General features: G+C 36.1%; 1 protein-coding gene across 1 annotated transcript; it reads left to right on the top strand.

The window, feature by feature from the left end:
- Positions 1-75: 75 nt before the first annotated feature.
- Positions 76-20887, top strand: LOC128236164 (KAT8 regulatory NSL complex subunit 2-like). Its single transcript, XM_052951052.1, has 9 exons — positions 76-211; positions 10960-11202; positions 11985-12169; positions 12653-12767; positions 13370-13533; positions 14335-14426; positions 14876-15029; positions 15488-15645; positions 20512-20887. The coding sequence occupies exons 1-9, from the start codon at positions 195-197 to the stop codon at positions 20725-20727; spliced, it is 1344 nt and encodes a 447-aa protein (XP_052807012.1). The 5' UTR covers positions 76-194; the 3' UTR covers positions 20728-20887.
- The last annotated feature ends 1792 nt before the right edge of the window (positions 20888-22679 follow it).

The following is a 22679-nucleotide window of genomic DNA, read 5'->3' as shown; positions in this document are numbered from 1 at the left end:
TGTAAATTCTTATTAAGACAAAATGAATGTTTATATGCCCTTATTATTTTAACAATTGATGAAACATGACTTCTCTTTATTTTTTTGCCATTATCTCAGATTTAATTATGTAGGTCTCAAGCAGCACCTTGTCATTGCGCTCAAGTATGGCGAAGTGAATCGGATTGTCAGAGAACATTTTCGGAAATTTTTGCATGCAGGCCATAAAACGGTAATATTTCGGTTTTGCCTTCATCATTAAAATCATTTTAATCTTATAGCACCTGTTTTATACGGCGCATATAAGCTTTCCATCCATTAGAAAAGTGTGAAAACATGTCATTGTTGGTTGTGCAATAATAAGTTGAATAAGGTCACTTGAAAACAGGGGTCGACTCAAAATTATCGCATACCCTGTATTGTCCTAGTCCACATAATTGTACGTTGACGGATTTTTTTTAGATTTTTGCTATTGCAAATCCTTCACGTACAAATTGTTTAGTATCAAAAGTGGGTAGTTGTTCCGATCAGGATTCCGGGTTAAAGCATTATAACGTCTATAAAATATCATAAACACAAGAAATATTACCAGATAATGTTATTTTATATTAGTTCCGTACACAAAAAATAAATATCCAACTAATAATTATGAGTTTGACGGCTTTTCTTCATTTCATTCTGTCAAAACAACGATTATATACATGAAGGGCACCTGCAAGGCTTCAGGGCACAGTATTAAATCGCTCGGAACATTTCGGCCATGGCTGAGTTGTTACGATTGTACTGGTATAACGAGGTCTATCGCGAAGCTTTGTCGGAGGAGGCCGAGTTATTACGATTGTATCGAGTTGTGCCCCTTCGCATAATTGTTTTCTGTGTCAGTCAACTTTCGTTTTATTGTAAAGGTAAACAACTTGTTTGAATGCATTAAATGCTTGTTTAGTGCAAAATAACATTTCACTTACATGGTAAAATATGAATACAAGTCTTTATGATCAATTTCAACCATAAAATACTTCACTTAAAACAATTTCAATATTTTTAAAACACCTCCGTTTTTTTCACATTCCCGTTTAGACGTTAGGGATTGGAAGAATCCCGTATAACACGTCTATTATTTTAGACTAGTATTGTCCTAGATGAGATGGTACATTTTTTTTGTTAAAATGAATTCAGGCGCTTACTGTACGTGCTATTAATATTATTTCTAGTAACGTTTAAGTTTACCAGGAGTGATTGTGAAAGCGAAACGTTTGGCTCATGTAAATGCAACTTGGAAACTTTACTTTAAATAATTAATTGTAAATAATTAATTGTTCCCACAATTCTGAGTGCGCTTGGCGATACATATTCTGCCAGTTATATCAAATATCGCTTATATAATCTCAGATGAAATCTCCATTCTCAATCAAAATAATCTATATACAGGGTTCTCAAAATGAACCGGCCGCCGGCCTATTTCACCGGTTAAAACCAGAAATCGACCGGTTAGAATTGTTCTAGAAACCATAAGGTCACATTCTGTTCTGATATATTTAATACTGATTATCTATTCTTACCTCGGTGTATGTAAGAGTCTTCAGGTTTGAAATCGTATTGGTAAGAATTCTCCGTAATTCACGCATGCGCAATCACGCTTTCCTGTTAGAAGAACGCATTGCCGATGTCCAAAAAAAAGAACATACCGTAATTCACCTTAGAGTTCGGACACTCTAAAAATTCGGACACCCATAATTATTTTCAAAAATAATTTATTTTGCGTACCTAATTTTTGGATACTCAAAGAACATCAATCATAACTTTCCCAGTTACCAAGTTACACAGACGAAGATTATTGATTTTTATCCTAACAATGGCTGGCTAGATTACCTAACCATATACACCACTGTGACAAGTTAATTAGTTAATACCCATCCTAAACGATTTATTGCCAGTAGAAAGAGGAAGTGTGAAATATTTATTGGAGGATTATAGAAACAAAAAGGGCAATCAAGGGATTAGAAAACAAAGACATGACATTTGTAAAATGATCTGCCAATAAACTTTGAAACTTGTACCACACTTTATAATATAGACTGTAAGAAGTAATAATCGTACAGTTATAGTTATTGAAACATCAATAAAAGTCAACACATTCAATGATATAGGTTACTAATTAATGTGATGAATTAAAGTTTGAAATGAAAGTTACAATCGAAAACACCACTCAGACACACTAATCCTGCATAGCAATGTCCATGCTCTCCACGAGATCCTCGTGGGTATAACTGTGAGTAATGTGACGTCACACAATGTGACTGTTTGATCTGAAGCCGATAGTATGTGCTTATGAATAAATAAGTTTATGACCATTGATAATTACCGATAAATTAATAAGTGGTAAAATGCAAACATGAAGAAAAAAGGCAGGTTTAAAATACATGTAGATAAAATGTAAAAATGGTAATTTTCTATGAATTCTGACAGCAAAAAAATTATTATTTAAAGGTGTCCGAACTCTAAGGTGAAATACGGTAGATGACTTTTTTTCGGCCACAAACAGCCACTCGTAAGTATGAATAATTAAATACCATTGAGTATTCATCCATTTATTATAGACCTGTTGCGTAAGTTACCGTGATATTTCTCTTTTTACTTTTATATATTTGATCGATTCTTATTTTGATTTGTTTGCAGGAAACTTCAGGAAATGAAGATGGTTTAACAAAATAGGTCTAAAATGTGTTCTTTTTATGCCCCGAAGGTGGGCATATTAAAATCGCACCGTCCGTCCGGCTCTGTAACTTTCTCTTGAATGGTCAGATTTTAAAATAACTTGCCACATGTGTTCCACATACCAAGACGACGTGTCACGTGCATGACCCGTGTCCCTACCTCAAAGGTCAAGGTCACACTTAGTGTTTATTCACAATGGAGTGCTGCATGTAAGGACATAGAGTATAGGTTGTCGTGTCCGGGCTGTAACTTTCCCTTGTATGGACAGATTTTAAAATAACTTGCTACATGTGTTCCACATACATAGACGACGTGTCGTGTGCAAGACCCATGTCCCTACCTCTAAGGTGAAAGATACACTAAGTGTTTATTCACAAGGGAATTCTGAATATAAGGACATAACAGTGTAGGTTGTCAAGTATGGGTGGTATTTTTTTATGTTCAGAGGCAATTTAAAATAACTTGCCATATGTATTTGACATGTAAAGGCAAGATCAACTTTTCATGTACTGACCTTGTTCATAGGTCAATGTCACAGTCGGGGGCATTCGTCACATACTGTGACAGCTCTTGTTTCTATTTTCAATCCAAAACGGCTTAGTCAGTGATGATACAGACACTGACAGTGACTTGTCAAGGTCTTTCTCTGAATGTATGCTATGTATGACATTTCTGTATATTGTATGTGAACTTATGTACAAAACAGTATTTTTACTGAAATTTTGCATTGTTGTTCACTTCAAAACTCCTAGAAAAACAGTACCCAAAATGGCTCAGATTGCAGGAAGTTGCATTCTTGTCTTAAAAAAGTCCGGAGGGGGGGTGGGCATAACCCCGGACCCCCCTAGAAAGCCTGTTACAAATTCAATTTGGCCTGTTCAACTCAAACATTTTGAGAACCCTGATATAGGCATAGAAGGTTCCTAAAGATGTTTTAAAATTTGACTATTGTTATTGTAACATGTTTTTTTAAAACGTGACGGTAAAGCCTGCTTCTTTGCATCTTTAGCTCTCCTATTCAAAGAATAAGTATAGCAACAATAACTTTTTAATATTTAGATATTCATTTTGTTCCCTAATTTCCACAAGTCGACTAATCCATACCAATGTAAAATATATTTTTCAATTGTAACTCCAAAATATTTAACACTGCATTGTTTAATAAAAACACACATTAAAACGTTTAATCCTGCCGAAAAAAACAAAAGTTACAAATAAAATATTTTGAGTCAAAACCTTTCTCTCACTTAGTGTTTCATGAAACAAAAATTCTGATCGACCTGTCAACAAAGCATTGCCATTTTTGAACTACCTAGTGTTATGTTTCTTCCCTAGCTAGCTCGGACACGCTACCTTAAATTAAACTACAAACCTATTCTCAGACTGCATTGTCCCAAAAATTAAGTATGAAATTAGTAATATATAGATGTGATTAACAATGATTGCTTACAAAACCAAATGATTGGAAATAATTATTATGGTTCAAGAATCAATGTTCAATTATCCCAAAACCAAATACGCACAAACAGAAACACTACAACACCTATGCTATAACTTCGACAGGACCAGCATACAAAACGCTTCTAAACCAATCTCACAATATATCAGTGAAACCCGCAGTCCTAATTGTATAGCTTGTACGGGGAATCAAACCATTGACCCTGTTCCGTCTGTATCGCAATGATCCAGACTTACTAAGAGGCCAAAAAGAAACCCCACAGATGTCCGAACCTGGAAACTAGAAGCTGTAGCGCAATGCTTCACTTTAATTCTCCTAGCCTCCAATAGTTCGGAACCCGCCTTAAACAGTACAAAAAAATACTTAAAAGCTTCCCTATATATTAACTTGATGTTCTCTCATCGGTCAAGACACAAACTAACTATTTCTATGTCTTTCGCTTCTTATATATACCCTAACATCACTTGACCAAAATGGAATGGTCCATTTTAACAAACCCTATGGCTGAAACCATTATATATAACTTACATTACAGAGTAGAGGTATCAAGTTGGTCAATTTTTAGAAAAAGAAGAAAACCATTAAGAATATAACTTCTTTCGTATCAATTTATGATTTACTAGCTAAATTTAGACATTTAATACTAATACCATAATATTAGTATTAAATACACGAAATCATCCTAAAGAAGTAATAGTGATAAAGCGGAAATCAAATTAATACTTTATAAATTTCACTAAAACAGAAATGTTTATTTTCCGGGCTCCGGACTACATGAATCCAGGAACATTACACTAGCAGGTGCCCGTTATCATTCCGCTCAATATTCTTGGCTAGGAAAACAACAAGCTGGATATGGACGCGCAGAGTCGCCAAAACAAAAGTTGTCAAAGACTCTGAAGCGGCTTTTTATATAGACTAGAATTAGTAGAGATATTCTACTCACCCTAGCCGCGTAGCTTTACCATTTGCGTCGACTTCACACCTTGGTAAAATTTTTGCATATATAAGCTCTTTAAGTCATTATCTCAGCAAATTTTTTATTCGTTGAAACTTAAGATCTGTGTTCCCAACTATCTAACCTACTTAATAAATGAAGTTTGATAACACTCTCTTGCATATATGATGTAAATTAATGCCCTTTATTATTCAAATTTTTGGGTGAAGGTTTTGCATGAAAGCACACATAGGTTAAAATCTGAGCAAGGACTTTATGTATTGTAATGAGATTTTATACAGCAATACTCAACCCTCAACCTACTTGAACAACAAAGTTAAAGAACTCTGTTTTGCAAATAATGCTAATTATAGCCCTTTATTACCCAATTCTGGTTATTAAAGTTTTGCATGTAACCAAATGTGCTCAAAATAAAATATCTGCAAGGGAGTTCACATATTGACAATGATCTAGCTACAAATAAAACAGTTACCCAAACTAGTCTTAAATAATAGACATGTAATACCGGATCCCTCCCATCTCTAAAGTCTAATCGGGTTTGTGCAAAAACAGGGGGGTTTTGAAAAATATTGAAATTGTATTTAGAGAAATATTTTATGTTTGAAATAGATGATTAAGGTTTATATTCATATTTTTAATACCATGTAAGTGCAAAGATATTTTGCATTAAACAAGCATTAAATGTTTTAAAACACAGGATTTACCTTTCCAATAAAACAAAACTTGACTGACACAGACAACAATTATGCCAATCAGTGATTTTTTTTGGTGCAATTTACTGTGAACCGCAGCCTTGCAGGTGCCCTTCATGTATATATATATATATCATTACGTTTTTACAGTATGAAATAAAGAAAAACACATAAAATTGATACTAATTCGTTGGATATTTAATTTTTTGAGTACTTACGGAACTAATGGAACTGGTAATACTTCTTGTTTTTTTTTTTTATATATTTTATAGATGCAATATGCTTTAACTCTTAATCCCGATCGGAATAACTACCCACTTTTGGTAAAAAACAATTTGTACGTGAAGGATTTGCCATACAGGGTTCGAATTTAGACTCGCATACTCGCAAAATGCGAGCGACATTTGGAAATTGCGAGTGACTTTTATTCAAGCTCGCAAAATTCTGTGAGTGGCTTTTTCTAGACCACAAAATGTTAAAAGGAAAGTAGAATAAAAGTGAACTTAATTCGCTATGTAGTTGAGTGTAAACAGCCTATAAGTGGCATGTTTACACTACCGGTATAAAGAAGACAGTACGGAGTCACGCTCTAGTAGGTTTTCAAAAATAGAACAAATACGGAAAAGGCCGAGTTTTATCTCGAATCTTTCCGGGATGCTCCGAGGCGTGCATAATACAAAGTAAATACGAATGACGTAATCACCTAGCTCAATAATTGGCTAAATGTAGCGCTTTTGCGCACTATATGTAAACCCCATCATCCTGTCAAAATGAATAGACTTCGTTGATCGATATATTTCATGGTCCAAAGTATCCACGCTACATTTACTGTTGCTTTTTTATTTTAAATTTATTATTTTATTGTTTTTAATACTTATAGACTTAATGAAATCTGTAGCGTGCTTGTTGAATGGGTATTAAATTACCCGATGGCGAGGGTAAATATAAAAAGTGAACAATGTCAAATTATTGAACAGCTTTGTTATCAAAAAGCTGCCATCATCAGACGAGTCTTTCCATACCCCCCAAATAGAATAAGCCATCAACAAGTTCTAGTAGTCGAGTCACTCAAGATTGATACTTTTTATTATTCATAATATGTCTTATGTGTTAATTTCTACTTTAATTAGACAATATTATAAGGGAATAAAGCAAATAATAAAATTGCAAGTTGATTTGTCATTTTGCGAGTTGCCTCAAAATGCACTCGCATAATTTTGCGAGTGCTCCTCAAAGTTAAATTCGAACCCTGCCATATATCAAAAATCATAAAAAAGATCTGTCAACGTACAATTATTTGGACTATTACACAAAACAGATTAGAACTAACAACAAATTTATATGTTCTAAAATGCTACATATTTTTGTAGAAATGTAAAAACATGTATGCATTATTTTACATCACATAACTAAAGGAATACTGTCCAAATGCAATAACTTGTTGGCAATATGAAGACTGTACTTGTACTGTCCAGGGCTTTTTCTTTAGAACCCATGGGTCCAAAGCAAAGTATATGATATTTTTTTCCAATCTTCAGAAAAAAATCCCAAACAAAAGTAAAAAAAAAAGTTGAAAGAGAATGAAACTAGTGTTTGAAAATCGGACTTCATTTGCTCTCGATAATCAAATCGAATAGGACCAAGCATTTCGATTTACTATCGGACAATAATCGATAGTTCATAATATCAGTAAGAAATTCATTTTTAGCTCTACTGGCCAAAGGCCAGAAGAGCTTATGCGATGGTAATGTGTACGTAGTATGTGCATCCGTGCGGTCGTGCGTTCGTGCGTCTGTAAACAATTGGTTATGAACACGATACAGTCTTCAGCTTTGATTGTATCTTGATGAAACTTGTACAGTATTTAGATATCCATTAGAGCTCGGTTCCTTTCGAAAACCAGCCAGATCCGCCCATAAATGCCTAGATAATGGGCCATGAAAGTTTAAAAAAAATGCACTCTATTTTTAGCCAGGTCTGCATGAGCGAATTCTATTTTTAGCCATGTACATGTAAATTCAAGTCTAGAGTTAAGGGAGACAATTTGCAAGTCTAGGATTTTGAAAGACAATTTGCTTTTTGCTTCTGCAGTTGATTTTGTGAATTACTCTGCCTTGTTCTTGTTGAAAGCCCAAAGGCCATTTTTTAGCTTTAAGTTCTGTAGTTTGCGCATTCATCTTAACAAAATTGGTTGTGAATGTTTAAGTTATGCACCTGGTGTCATTACTGGCCACACCCAGGGTTCACAGGTTTGGTAAACATAAATCTGGAAAGGTTTGAAAATCTGTTTGTGTGTTCGTGCATCCATCTCAACACAATTGATTGTGAATGTTTGTTCAAATTGATCAATGTTGTCCTAGGATGCCCTTGACTTTGACCTTTTGACCAACTTTTTTTAACTTTTAAAACTACAGAAATTTTTACTATGAGTACAGTTTTGAAAGCATTTTTTTTTTGTCAGATGACTTTTACTTGGCACATATTAAAATAGTTCATGCAACTAATCTGCTTACAATACTTTCTGGGCTCAGATGTTGAACGTGCTACGTATTCAGGTAACCCAAACACAAACCATAAACTATATTATGTCTGTTGCCTTTTACCCATACATACATGCTGTAGATTGATATGACCACAAAAGCCATGCCAGTACAGCATAGGCCCTTTTGGGCCTCTTATTTATTCAACGTGTATCCATGATCATTTAATGGTTAAACCTGGAATGAATGAGTATGTGTGATGCTAAAGTCATGCTTTTTGCAACAGAAACTACACTTCCATTACCTTTTTCTGGCCTAAATAACTTAACGAAAACAAGTAAAATATTTAATACAACACATACTTTATAAGTGCACATCAATTGCAAAATGATGCACACTGCATCAAGCAAGTGACCGTAGCATTTTCTACTTGTAAAGCATATTAAATATTTGTGAACCAGCTTAACATTCAATAACCTGTTATATTAAACATTTCATAAGAATATTTTAATTTATTAAATCTTTCACAAAAAGTAAAGTACCAAAAGAGGTTTCAAATACAGAATGCATCGTGCCGGGATCCCCGGTATTTGCAGGTAAGACTGGACCAACTACATCATAGAGATTTTAAGCAAAAGTGTTTGCATTCACCGCAGTTGTGTAAGAGAGTGATCATCCTTGTTAAAATGAACTTAACGGGAAATTAGGCCAAAAAAAAAAATATGTCTGGTTCAGGAAACGTTGTCCCAAAAAATTAGGAGGGTAGGCATTTTTTCCATTTCCATTTTTTTTTTTATTTTTTTTTTTTTTGGACGTATGTTGTCTATGTGTAGACGATGCACAGAGCAGTCAGATCACTTTGTAACTCCCAGCATGTGGTATTGTGATGTGTGCTTGTTTAAATGCAGTCATTTAACCACATAATAACAGAGCATTTCAACCCTGTATTATCTGTAAGGACCACAATGGAAATAAGGTTTTATTTTAACTCTTTTTTGTGTTATCCTTGACATAAATGTTATATATGTTTATACATGTTTAAATTTGTATTTGTCATGTTATATGCAATTTTTATGTCGAATAAATCTATCTAATCTAACCATGTATCATCTTTGTTTATTCACATTATTTTCCTTTTCTATGCTTGCTGTTTATGTACCCTATGCCTTTTAGTCACCCTCTGTAAAATGCTAACCTGCACAAAGAGTTCACAATAGAGATTCATGTACAACCTAGTATTTTATAAAAATTCCATATTTTAAAGATTTCTGTCGACAATTTTGTTTAAAATATCTTGTAAAGATAAGTCACTTTAATACATCTCTTTTGTGAATTCTGTCATTGTAACAAATGCACATTGTGAGTGGTGTTGCACAAAATCATATAAGGCATTAGCTAGGCAACCTTAGTGCACTGAGGACCTAGGGGTCCAGGTTAGAAGAGCAACAAAAGTATTATCCAATACTTTGTGAGTTTAATATTATTAATTGACTGTTGATATATTTCCCAAACACAATTATTAAAGTACAAAATGCGTACATTCAATGACATGGCAATTTTTTCACTGATATATATTTAATGACATTCACTGAAAATCTTCTGATACTTTTACTTAAAGGGGCTGGTACTTTTTACTTTATATAAGTTTTCAAGCTTTCATGACCTGCCGCTCTGCTCCATGTTCACATATTTGGAGTTTTATGGCCATCAAAGTGGCTGGTGAACACGCCATGGGCGCCGCCATTGTTGTGCGCTCTATTAACCCAAAGATCGATATAAACGCGCTCTATTAACCCAAAGAGCAATAACTACAGAAAAGAAAATTTTCAATACGCAGTATAGCGGTTTTCGGCCGCGATTTCGAAAAAAAAGTTTAGGGTCGGCGGGTAAAAAATAGGGTCGGTCGGGTTTCCTGAACCAGACATATTTTTTTTTTTGGCCTTACCGGAAGGCATAATTGACATTTACTTGACTTTTACCACAAAAAATACATAGATACCGAAGGTAACATTAGCGACATCGATTATATATTACGTGATGCAAATTTTCCCAAATGTCTAGGGTCTTTTCCCCAAAATTGGCAGAAAAAGCCCTTACTGTAATAAAAGGTATTTACAACAAAGTAAACGATTACTCCTGAAAAAGAGTTAAAACTAGGATAATGGTATTAAATTATCATTCAACATATTGTGGCAAACAAAAAAAACACAAAAAAACTTCATACCTAAATTAATTTTACTACTGTACACGTAATCACGATACAAGGAAAGTAGAAGGTACACTAGCTAACTAAAACAGCCATTGTAATATTATCTGGAATTTTGTATTGAAAGTATTTTTACTCCCATATTGCGATTGCGCATAAAATCAACTGACCAGTCTTTGACAATAATAAATATACTTTTATTTGTTACTTTAACTGTTTTGTCATTTAATTTATATTGTGTGTGGTTTTTACTTTATCTGAAGCCACACCTATTTTTTATCATTTCACAAATTTACTGCACTTGGGGAGCCTTCCTATTTTTTCACCAAAATACTTGTGTGGTCTAAATGGGGAAAGGTATTGTTTTGAAAACTTATAATTCTGATAACTATAGAAATGCCTTGATTGTAATTATTTATAGGCTATTTGTAGGAGGACTTTTGTAACATGCACTTGTTCTTCTATTGTAGATCCAGCATGTTCCGATCTCGTGCAGCCTTCATGAACAGTGGCAAGTCCAAGCAGCCTGTGGAAGGGCTGTTCTGCATGTACAATCACCGAGTCTGCATGCAGAACAGATTAGAGGGCTACGAGTACTGCCTTAAACACATCCTGGAAGATAAGAATGCCCCGTTTAAGCAGTGTTCTTACGTATCCAGCAAGAGCAGCAAAAGATGCACCGCTGCATCACCAAAGTCAGACAGGAAAGATGGGTATGAACTCTTTATAGTCTTCAAAAATAATTGGTTTGCTGAAATTTCCAGCCTTTCTTTACCTGGCTGGTTCCCTATGACATAGTAAAGATTGAACATTTGCTGTACAAGTGTGTATGTTTCATGTTTTCTTTACATTGAGGTCTGAATTGTTAAAACTGGAAACTAGTAGAAATGGAATTACTGTTAATTGTATAAGCATCTACCCGAACATCTGACATAAATGATAAGTATCTACTATTAGTGTCAGCTTCTATATCAAAAAGCTAGCAAGTGCCTGAAATTGGTTAAATCAAAGAAGTTACTTGCCCGTTAGGGTAGACAAAATTAAAAAAAAATCCCATCATCACCATCATCAAAATTAGACTTTGGGTGAACAAGCCAAAATCAGACACTTTTGCTTGGCATCAACATTCTTAACAAGCCCTGCCTTATAAAATCCAAAATTTGAGCCTGGATAGCATTCACCTGTGCAGGGGTTGTGGGATTGTGCTAATTTCGACCACTGCATCATCATCATCATCATCATTTCCCCCAGTACACCATTACATTCTGCTAAATTAATGTGTTTTGAATGGATTATATAACACAAACGTACAATAGCAAGCAGATGGCTTGTGTTATAATCTATATGTACTTACAAGTAAGCGTATTACATTGAATTGGTATGATTAATATATCAAAGCAATTGCTTCAAATATAAAGTGTGATCTTGAGAATTTGTAAATTGTAGGTTTACAAGAACTACACAGCATTTATCAATCATCTGTTTCCCTACCCAGGTACTGTGTTGAGCATGCAAGGCGGGCCTTGCTGTTGCGCCAGAGGAACTCTCGGAAGAAGCGCCCAAAAGAGAGCCCAGAGATGCTCCTGGAGGGGTTGGACCACCATCTTGCCCAGGGACGGGGCTATTTCACAGATATGGGTGACTCACGCAGGCACCCCAGCGTGGCTAGTAAGGCACTAGGTATAACATGAGAGTTTGTTTTGTAGCATCTTAGAATGATTAATACATGTACACTGTGATTCAATTTAATGGTACTATACTCATTATTGGTACTGTTTTTCTTTTTTTACTCATTGAAACAAGTATTATACTGTATCAACAGGACATTTTTTTAAATAAAAGAAATGCGTGCAAAACAATGTTCAGGACCCTTGGTTTTGAAATATGCAAGTCCAAAGGAAGCCGTCGAGCTTATTCGGAAATGAATGAGTATATGGTTGTAGGTGGTCTGAGAGGAAAGCCTTAAACATGAAAATTACAGTTTTGCAAAGTATTGACAATATTATAATATATAATAAAATCGACATCATCATTTTGCTTTGTTATGTAAATGTATAAGAAGTGTTAAAAAAAATCAGGAACAATATTTTAATTTAATTGATCACAATATTTATATAAATAGTTCTATAATATTTCTTAACATAATTTTGCTTTTTCTTGTAGATTATGCCAGTTCAAGTGACTCTGACGCGGAGACACCTGTCGTTGACCAGGCCTGGAGGGGAGATGGAGATAGCGATGCTGAAAGTATTGACAGTGAACTGGAGGACCCTCTCAAGTAAGCGTACATTGGTTAACAGTAACACCTTAATGAAAGGTTAGTTTAAACTGAAAATCTGATCATGGTAATAAAATGACACTTGGTTCATATTTTGAGGTAAGCCAGGTCTATAACTCTGGCTTTAATACCAGTTACTGTTGACCCAGACAAGTGCTGTTGTTTAATTTGTGGTGCTCTTATACATTCCAAATGTGGGTCAATGCAGATTTCAGTGATAAAGATATTCGTAACTGTTGAAAAATATGTTTAAGTGAGTGCAGATTTTTTAATTTTTAGCTACTGCCCCAAGGCCTTGACACATTGCCTATCATCCTTGGATCTGTTAACAATTATTCAGAATTGCTTGTGAGCACAGGGTTTTATTTGGACGATGGTATGTGAAATGCGTAGACATGACCTGTAGATTCTCATCTTGTCCTGGGTAAAGACAAACTATGTAAGGCAAAATTGTCAGGTGTATAAACACTTTGAAAACTCTCGCCAGAATAATAATTCATTGGATAGTCCCTGCGCACAGAATATGAATGTATTTGAGTGAGGATTATTTCGGCAGTAATATTTTTCTACAATCCATGTATGTTTGTTGTTTTATTCTCCAGACACGCAGGAGTTTACACGGCAGAGGAAGTAGCCCTGGTGATGAGGGACAAGTTGATCCGTCTCCAATCATTGTATATTGAACAGTTTAAGAGACTACAACATGTGATGAAGGAGCGACGCAGGAAATACCTGCACTCTGTAGACAAGGAGAGGGAACAGTTTGGTACAATATGCAGTTTTTGGACTAAGATCACTATGCATCAAAGTGATAGACTTGCTTTTATGTTCATGGACCCAATTTCCCTGTTGTTGTTTTTTCTTAAAACTATTTACATGAGATAAATTCAGAGGATATCTCTGCCCATTTTGGGGAACAAAATACTTGCACTTGAATTTATCATAATTAAATCAATGAATAGGAAATGAAATGTCCAGGAGTAACTTGTAAAGGTTGGATTTCTGTAGGATTTTAAAGATTTTTTTCCACTGGTAAAAGTTCGGAATATCTGACCTTCGGGATGAATATAAAAGAAGTCTGAATTTAGGGAATGAATATCTGACCAGAAGATGCCTTGAAAAATCATCTGACAAATTGGACGTCTAGAAAAAAGAATGATTTAAGGGCTATTTAGCTCAGAAAAAAAATTGCCCATGGGATGTCTAGAAAAAAGCCTTCTATAGGGCTATTCAGGGCATAAAATCTGTCTCATGGGATGCCTAGAAAAAAGCCTTAATTTAGGTCAGAAAATCTGACCCATGGGATGTCAGAAAAAGGCTTTAATTTAGGGCTATTAAGAGCAGAAATCTGACCCATGAGATGCCTAGAAAAAGGCCTTAATTTAGGGCTATTTGGGTCAGAAAATCTGACCCATGGGATGCCTAGAAAAAATCCTTAATTTAGGGATATTTAGGTCAGAAAATCTGACCCATGGGATGCCTAGAAAAAGGCTTTAATTAAGAGAAGGCAAGGCTTAAGTAAATAAGAAAGCTTATTTGTAGCCAATATTCTATGTTTTGCTTGCAGGTGCTGTGGGCCAGTATGCCCGAGACTTGGACAACCATGAGAACTGGAGTAGATACACTGCCATGAAGAGATACCACCGCAGATACGGAACTGTAGGCTCAACATGAGACATTATTAAATTATAGTTTCACAGATCTCTGTTCTTATGAGAAAATATTAATAGATCAACAGATTCATTTGAATATTCAATATGTTATATCGTACATTAAAATATTAAAGGTTCTCTCTCATGAATTGTTATAAAGAAACAGGGTGAGATATTTTCCTAGTATGAATGCAAATATTTCAAATCAAGGAGTACTTTTTAGAACTATGTTGCTGAAAGTGCAAACAAACTCTGTTGGCTGGAATTAAATGTAATGGACTTATTTCTTTAAATTGAAGATAAGCCTCCCCACTTGACTCGTTTGCCAAGGCTGGAGGTATTTTCGCCAGTCCCTGTGAGTGCGCGCCAACAGGGTTCCAATGTATGTTGGATCAAGTGGATAACCTGTGAAGGCAGAATGACAACATATATTATATATAAGAATATTTACTGCAGGAAGCTTTGTTGCACAGACAGTCAAAGGAGCGGCGTATAGCTGCATCAGACGGTAGCAACTACAAGCCTCCAGTTCACCCGAAATGTGTTCACACCATCGCTAATGTCAAGTGTCAGGAGCGCACTTTGCCCCTATCCAAGTATTGTCTTCACCGTATCCTTCTGTTGATCATATTAAAGTTTAATACTATCTAAAATCAGGTAAATGTTTGTTTGAGAAAATCTGTAAGTTATACCTGATCATAGAAGCAATTTCAGGGTAAATTCTATGTCAGATTTTCAATGTGAGAATTGCTCCCATTTGTCCAAAATTGGTGAGAGAATTTTGATGTTAAAATTTTAACAACAAGAGAAGTCGACGCTGTTATTCAATGAAGAACAAAAACAGAATGGCACAAAATACACAAACTGTGAGTGAGTTCAAGAATATCTCACAATGATGTATTTTTGCAATTTGGCTTGGCCTATCTTATATTGATATGTTTGTTATGTAACTTCAAGCCATCCAGGCACAGGCTATGTATTGAAAGGCTACAATGTATTATGGAGATCATATTTTAAAGTTAGAACATTTTAGGGAAATACATCATCCATCCTTAACCCATAACCAAGACATTATGGAGGACCCGCACCAGGTGTTATATCGCCCATGCAGTTTTGGTGATGGGACATGTGGACAGCCAGTGGCCAGCCAAGAGGACATTCCCCTCTGTCCCCTCCACCCCTCCCTCAACAATGGAATGGACTCCACCTTTGGAAATGACTCCAAGGTACGTGAAATAGATGCAGGTAAAATCAGTTAAAAGGGTCAAGCGTACACAACTGGCAATGTGAATGGTAAATTCTGTTACACAACTTGTGCTGAATTTTTTGGTCGTAACATTTTAGAAAAATCTTTGATATAGGTATGACGTCACCATTGCGTCATATGTACTTCCCTTGTGTGGAAAATTCTCAATAAAAAAATAATGTTTTTATGACTGATAGACATGTTTTCACATGTTCAATACACTGTAAATCAAAAATATCATTATTCCTGAAACTTTTATACCTTGAGTATCTATTATTGCTTGATTTATCATTTAGAATAGAGATTAAGAAGAGAGATTTAAGCATAAACTGCTGCCCTATAGTTGAAAGGTCATTTTGGAAGAACTGTCATGGCGGACTGTGCAATTTTTAGCTCACCTGTCACATAGTGACAAGGTGAGCTTTTGTGATCACAATTTGTCCGGTGTCCGTCCGTCCGTCAACTTTTGCTTTAAACGACATCTTCTCATAAACCGCTTAGCCAATTTCATCCAAACTTCACAGGAATGTTCCTTGGGTGGTCCCCTTTGAAAATTGTTCAAAGAATTGAATTCCATGCAGAACTCTGGTTGCCATGGCAACGGAAAGGAAAAACTTTAAAAATCTTCTTCTCCAAAACCACAAGGCCTAGAGCCTTAATATTTGGTATAAAGCATCATCTAGTGGTCCTCTACCAAAACTGTTAAAACTATCCCCCTGGGGTCAAAAATGGCCCCGCCCCGGGGGTCACTTGTTTTACATAGACTTTAAAAATCTTCTTCTCAAAAACCACAAGGCCTAGAATCTTGAAAATTGGTATGTGTCATCATGTAGTGGTCCTCTACAAAATTTGTTCAAATTATTCTCCTGGGGTCAAAAATGGCCCCGCCCCAGGGGTCACTAGTTTTATTACATAGTGTTAAATAGTAAATCTTTAAAAATCTTCTTCTCCGAAACTTAGATATTTGGTATACAGCATCATCTAGTGGACCTCTACCAGATTTGTTCAAATTATTGCCACAGGGTCAAAATTGACCCCGCCTAGGGGGTCCTTGTTTTTACGTAGTGTTATAAAGTAAATCTTTAAAAATATTCTTCTCCAGAACCGTAAGGCCAGGAGCTTAGATATTTGGTATACAACATCATCTTGTGGACCTCTATCAAAGTTGTTCAAATTATTGCCACAGGGTCAAAATTGTCTTCGCCCTGAAAGTTATTTGTTTTTATATAGTCTTATATAATAAAACTTTAAAAATCCTCTTCTCCAAAATTTAAGACCTAGAGCTTTCATATTTGGTATATAGTGTTACCTAGTGGACCTTCACCAAAGGTATTCAAATTATTGTCCCGGGGTCAAATTGGCCTTGCTCAGGGGTCATTTGTTTTTACCTTGTCTTGTCACTTAAACATCTTTTCCTCTGAAAGTAAAGGTCAGAATGACTCCATACTTGATATGTAGCATCCTTACATGGTCCTCTCTCAACTTTGTTCAAATGGTTTTGTTTGGCCCCTTTTAGGGGTCACCAGAGCAAAAAATAGAAAAACCTTTAACCCTTTAGCGCATGTATACGAGATAGGCCGACTTAAACAACTTGATCTTATTAACTGCTTGATGGATCTTCAAGTCTGAAGCATCCTAGCATGGGCCTCTGTCAGGTCTTTTCAAATAATTTTGTTTGGCCCCTTTTAAGGGCCACCAGAGCTAAAATTAGTAAAAAAAACTTAACATTTTCTTCGCATGAACCCCTTGATAGATCTTCAGCAAATTTGGTTTGAAGTGTCCTTGCATGGACCTCTCTTAAATTTGTTCACATAATTTTGTTTGGCCCCTTTTAGCTAAAAATAGAGTAAAAAACGATTATTCTTGTGAACCTCTTGATGGATATTTACCAAATTTGGTCTGAAGCACCCTTGCATAGACTTCTCTCAAATGTATTAAAATAATTTTGTTTGGTCTCTTTTATTTTCATATTTCTTATAATATGCATGAATGTTCTCAAAATGTCAAGACTTAAATCATTGTTGTGTACGCTAAATTACTGAAATACGACGATAATTATCGAAATACACAAGACTGTTATCGAATTATGCCTTATATACAATTTTTTGTTTGATTTTTACTTCAATATATGTTGTAAATACTAGTGTTGGGAATCGGTTGCAATTTTACTATCGATGATCGGTTCCACTCAAGTAACCGATTATCGATAGTACAATCAGTTTTTAAAATACTAGATAGTACCTGAGTTGTAGTTCTATTCATGTAGAGTATTAAACTCTAAATCATTATATGCATATACCTTATGTCTATGATTGAAGTTATTAAGTGTTGTTGTATAAAAAATAGTTCATTTCCTTGCTCATTGTGGCTTTCATCAGCCATTTTGTTAAAGAACATCTTAACACTTACTAAAAATTTTTTTTTCAATAATCGATTATAACTAAATACTATCGATTGTCGCCGATTTCAGACCCAACCAATCGATTTTCGATTATAATCGATCATCGGAACATCACAAGTAAATACTTTACCAACCTCAATTTTTCGGCTCCGATTTTTACATTTTTCCGCAGCGTCCTATCTTATATATTAAGGGTTTTTACCCCGTTTTTTTCAACTATTTTTTTGCCTGTGTCCTATCTATGCTAGCGTCCTATACATGATATAATACGGTACCTTTCAGCCAAGTCAAAAAAAAGAAAACAACATACGCTGCAAATTTGTTTTTTCATCATTTCCATTCTTTGAATGAATAATCCAGGAATTTGTTCTTTACAAATCACTGATACTCTTTTTTCATGTCTTGAATTTCACAATTTATTGTTAACACAATGCTCTAGTATGAAGAAGAACAACAAACTGTTCCTAAAATAATCTAAAACCTTAGTACAGTGCTCCAGCGAGCCCCTTTTTTGAGGGCGGTTACCTCAAAGTTGAAGGTCACACTTAGTGTTTATTCACAATGGTATGCTGCATATAAGTACATGGAGGTTAGGCTGTCGTAACCAGGCTGTAACTTTCTCTTGAATGAACAGATTTTAAAATGACTCGCCACATATTTTCCACATACCAAGACGACATGTCGTGTGCAAGACCCATGTCCCTACCTCTAAGGTGAAAGATACACTAAGTGTTTATGCACAATGGAATGCTGAATATGAGGACATAAGAGTGTAGGCTGTCAAGTATGGGTGGTATTTTAGAGGCAATTTATAATAACTTGCCATAACAATTTGACACGTAAAGGCAAGATCAACTTTTCATGTACTTGTTCATAGGTCAATGACACATTCGGGGGCATTCGTCTCATACTGTGACAGCTCTTGTTCAATATTCTTTGAGAAACAAGCTATATTGATAACAAAGGTTAAACTCTTTTACTCAGGTGAGCGATTTAGGGCCATCATGGCCCTCTTGTTAAGAGTTTGTTTTTCAATTGGAGAGGTTTTTCTTAAGAATATATATGTTTATCATAGTCTGCATTCGCTCGAAATGCCTTTAAATGTTGTCTAAAAATAATCATTTCACATTGAATTATAGAGGAAATGACAATGGTGGTGTGTAACCTATAAAGTATAACACATGATGTTCCCTGTTAAAAAATGCCAGGTAACTCTGTTTATGTCGCCTTGCCATTATTGTCTCCCTTGAATTAAAAATGCATATCCATTTTTCTAGCAAAAAACATAAGTCACAGAAGACTTCTTGTTACAAAACTTGATATGAAGGAGCAAAAATGTTTAGATCATAAGTAGATATAAGATTGAGTATGATTCATAAATTACTGCCTTGCTTTTAAGATAATTATTTTCTTTTATGTTTGAAGATCAATTTCTTTGTTAATTCACATGACACCTTTTCAAAGCTGAAAGGGTCGTTATGATCAATAGGAAATACATTTTAAAGCGTGAAAAGCGGTAAAAAGCTTGGCACCAGGGATAAGCAAATTATGTTTACGAAAAGCAAGGCAATTCACACAGAAAACACCAAAATGTTACGCAAAATGCACAGAAACATTGCTTTTTGTGTCTTTTTTTCAAATGCTTTTGCCATGCTTTGAGGTGTTTTTTATGCTTTTTTGTGTTTCCATGTTCTTTTTTTCCATGTAAACATTGAAAAGCACTGCAAAAAGCATGGAAAGCACGGAAAGCAAGTGATTTTTCACAAAAAGAAAGGATAGTAGCAAAAAGCAACACAAAAATTGGTCAAAATGTGTATGGGCTTTACATCTCAGGGTGTTTTTGTTAAAACCAAACTAGTTTCGTTTTTGGTTTCAGTGGTTTCTAAACCTTTTTCAAAAAATTTGCTTGAAGTAACAAATGCATGGTTTTTATGAACAGCTTCAACAACATGATGCATTTTTTTTTGCATGTAGCCATTATTTTCAAATTTCTTCAAAACAGTGATACCGCAGATGGTCGTTTGCCTGGCTTAACTAAATGGGGTTTCAATGCACAGTTTTGATCACTGTCTGCCATGTTGTTTTTTCTAAGTGGGCTAGTTTCAAACCAACGAAACTGCTTCCAGAGGGGTTTCGATAGTTTCAGTTTATTTTAATCTGTCACATCAAATACACAGTTCGTGAAACCAGTAGAAAACCCAAACTAGTTTATCACCAACAAAAACGCCCTCGGAGAAGTTTGTTAACTAGCCTTATCACTCAAGAGGGCCCTTTAAATATAGAAATTACCTATTATCAGTCATGTTTGATCAGATAACTTGGCCTTTGTCCAATTATCACGAAATTTGGTCAGGTTTCCATACCTAGTTTTGTTGCTTTTGAGGTATGAAATTTGAGTGATTTATTCTCTTACATATATAGAGAAATTATTGTCTCTTATTTTAGACTGATCCGAATACCACAGATGACATCATTGATATCACCACAGACATTCCAATGGAAACCAGTCAGGCTCCATCTGCAACAAACAGCGCAATTATGGAGGGAGAAAATTACAACGTGAAAATGGATGAAGGGCAGTTAAGTGAGGAAGACCTTGCAAAGAAAGGGAGACTACTTCTGGAGCATTTAAAATGTCCAGAATCAACGGCCACAAAATGATCTCGGTGCTAATAACATTGATGCATATGTGTACAGTTTCTCTTAACTTCAATATTTTCTATATGTAATGACTAATGTCTGAAATAAACATTGTAGTTTACTAAATTTGGTAAAGTTTTGTATATGAGCTGTATTATTAAAACAAAAGATCTGAAATGCATTCAATTTTCACTCCATCTTTATTTGCGATAATAATTTGGTTAGGATAGTGGTTAGAGCATTCCCTTCTGTCCTAGGCGACCTGGGTTTAATTCCCGGCCTGGGCCAAGCAAGTTTGTTTTATGGTCACTAAGCCAGACCAGTGCAAGCCGGACAAGTGGGTTTCCTCCGGGTACTCCGCTTTACCCCACAACACAAGAACACACTCTTAATTAAAACCTTGCCAACAAGAGTGATTAATATAGTGTTGTAGTTCACAAATGTAAAGTATATATGTAAAAACTAATGAATATAAAAACCTTTAAAAAAGGTGAGCAATTATATAGGTCATGGTTACCACAGATACGACTCAAACTTAATTTTTAAATTTTAATTTTTTTTTTCTCGTTTAATACAGAAATAAATGTTTGCACAGTTTCACATGATTTTCAATTTGTAACAATTTTCCAAATTTAAAAATATTTCATGACCTTTTGTTTACTTAACTTTCTCTTAGTATAAACCCTAGTTGCAGTTTAGAACTGCAGACAAATTGGAAGTTATTGCTCCATTAGGGAATAAATGTCATATTCAGATATTTAGAGCCATCACCTTGGCAAGTTGTCTTGGATAAGGCATTTTCCATGCTCTGGTTGGATTCAAACCTCTGTCGATGCCGGTTCCTGTCTTGGCCTGAATTCACACCTGTCATTGGCCCAGGCCAGGGCCTGTCTCGGGACTGGATTCACGCCTCTGTCAATGGCCCAAGCCCTGGGCCTGTCTTGGGCTGGATTCACGCCTTTTTTATTGTTCAAGCTTGGGGCCTGTCTCGGGCTGGATTCACGCCTCTGTCAATGCCCAACCGCGGGGCCTGTCTCGGGCTGGATTCACGCCTCTATCATTGTTCAAGCTCGGGGACTGTCTCGGGCTCGATTCACGCCTTTGTCAATGGCCCAAGCCCGGGGCCTGTCTTGGGCTGGATTCACACCTCTATCATTGTTCAAGCTCGGGGCCTGTCTCGGGCTGGATTCACGCCTCTGTCAATGCCCAACCGCGGGCCTGTCTCGGGCTGGATTCACACCTCTATCAATGTTCAAGCCCGGGGCCTGTCTCGGGCTGGATTCACGCCTTTGTCAATGCCCAACTGCGGGGCCTGTCTCAGGCTGGATTCACGCCTCTATCAATGTCTAAGACCGGGGCCTGTCTCGGGCTGGATTCACGCCTCTATCAATGTCCAACCTTTGGGCCTGTCTTGGGCTTGATTCACACCTCTATCAATGTCCAAGCCCGGGGCCTGTCTTGGGCTGGATTCACGCCTCTATCAATGCCCAACGGCGGGGCCTGTCTTGGGATCGATTCATGCCTCTATCAATGTCCAAGCCCGGGGCCTGTTACGGGCTTGTTTCACTCCTCTATCAATGCCTAAGCCTGGGGCCTGTCTTGGACTGGATTCACGCCTCTATCAATGCCCAAGCCTGGGGCCTGTCTCAGGCTGGATTTACACCTCTATCAATGGCTCAAGCCCGGGGCCTGTCTCGGGCTGGATTCAAGCCTCTTTCAATGCCCAAGCCCGGGGCCTGTCTCGGGCTTGATTCACGCCTCTATCAATGTCCAAATCCGGGGCCTGTCTCGGGCTTGATTCACGCCTTTTTCAATGCCCAACTGCGGGGCCTGTCTTGGGCTGTCTTATGAGTTTTGTAGGAAGCGTGGGAACTCTTATGGAAGGAGCGGACTTGTAGAATTGTTATAATCTACATTCGCTGGGGTTCTGAATATGTGATCGGAAAAAAAAATCCCACAATATATACGGGCCC

This window comes from Mya arenaria, chromosome 5 (genome assembly GCF_026914265.1).
Source record: "Mya arenaria isolate MELC-2E11 chromosome 5, ASM2691426v1".
NCBI classification, from domain to species: domain Eukaryota; kingdom Metazoa; phylum Mollusca; class Bivalvia; order Myida; family Myidae; genus Mya; species Mya arenaria.
Note: the sequence above shows the minus strand (reverse complement) of the source record. Positions and strands in the feature narration are given on the sequence as shown.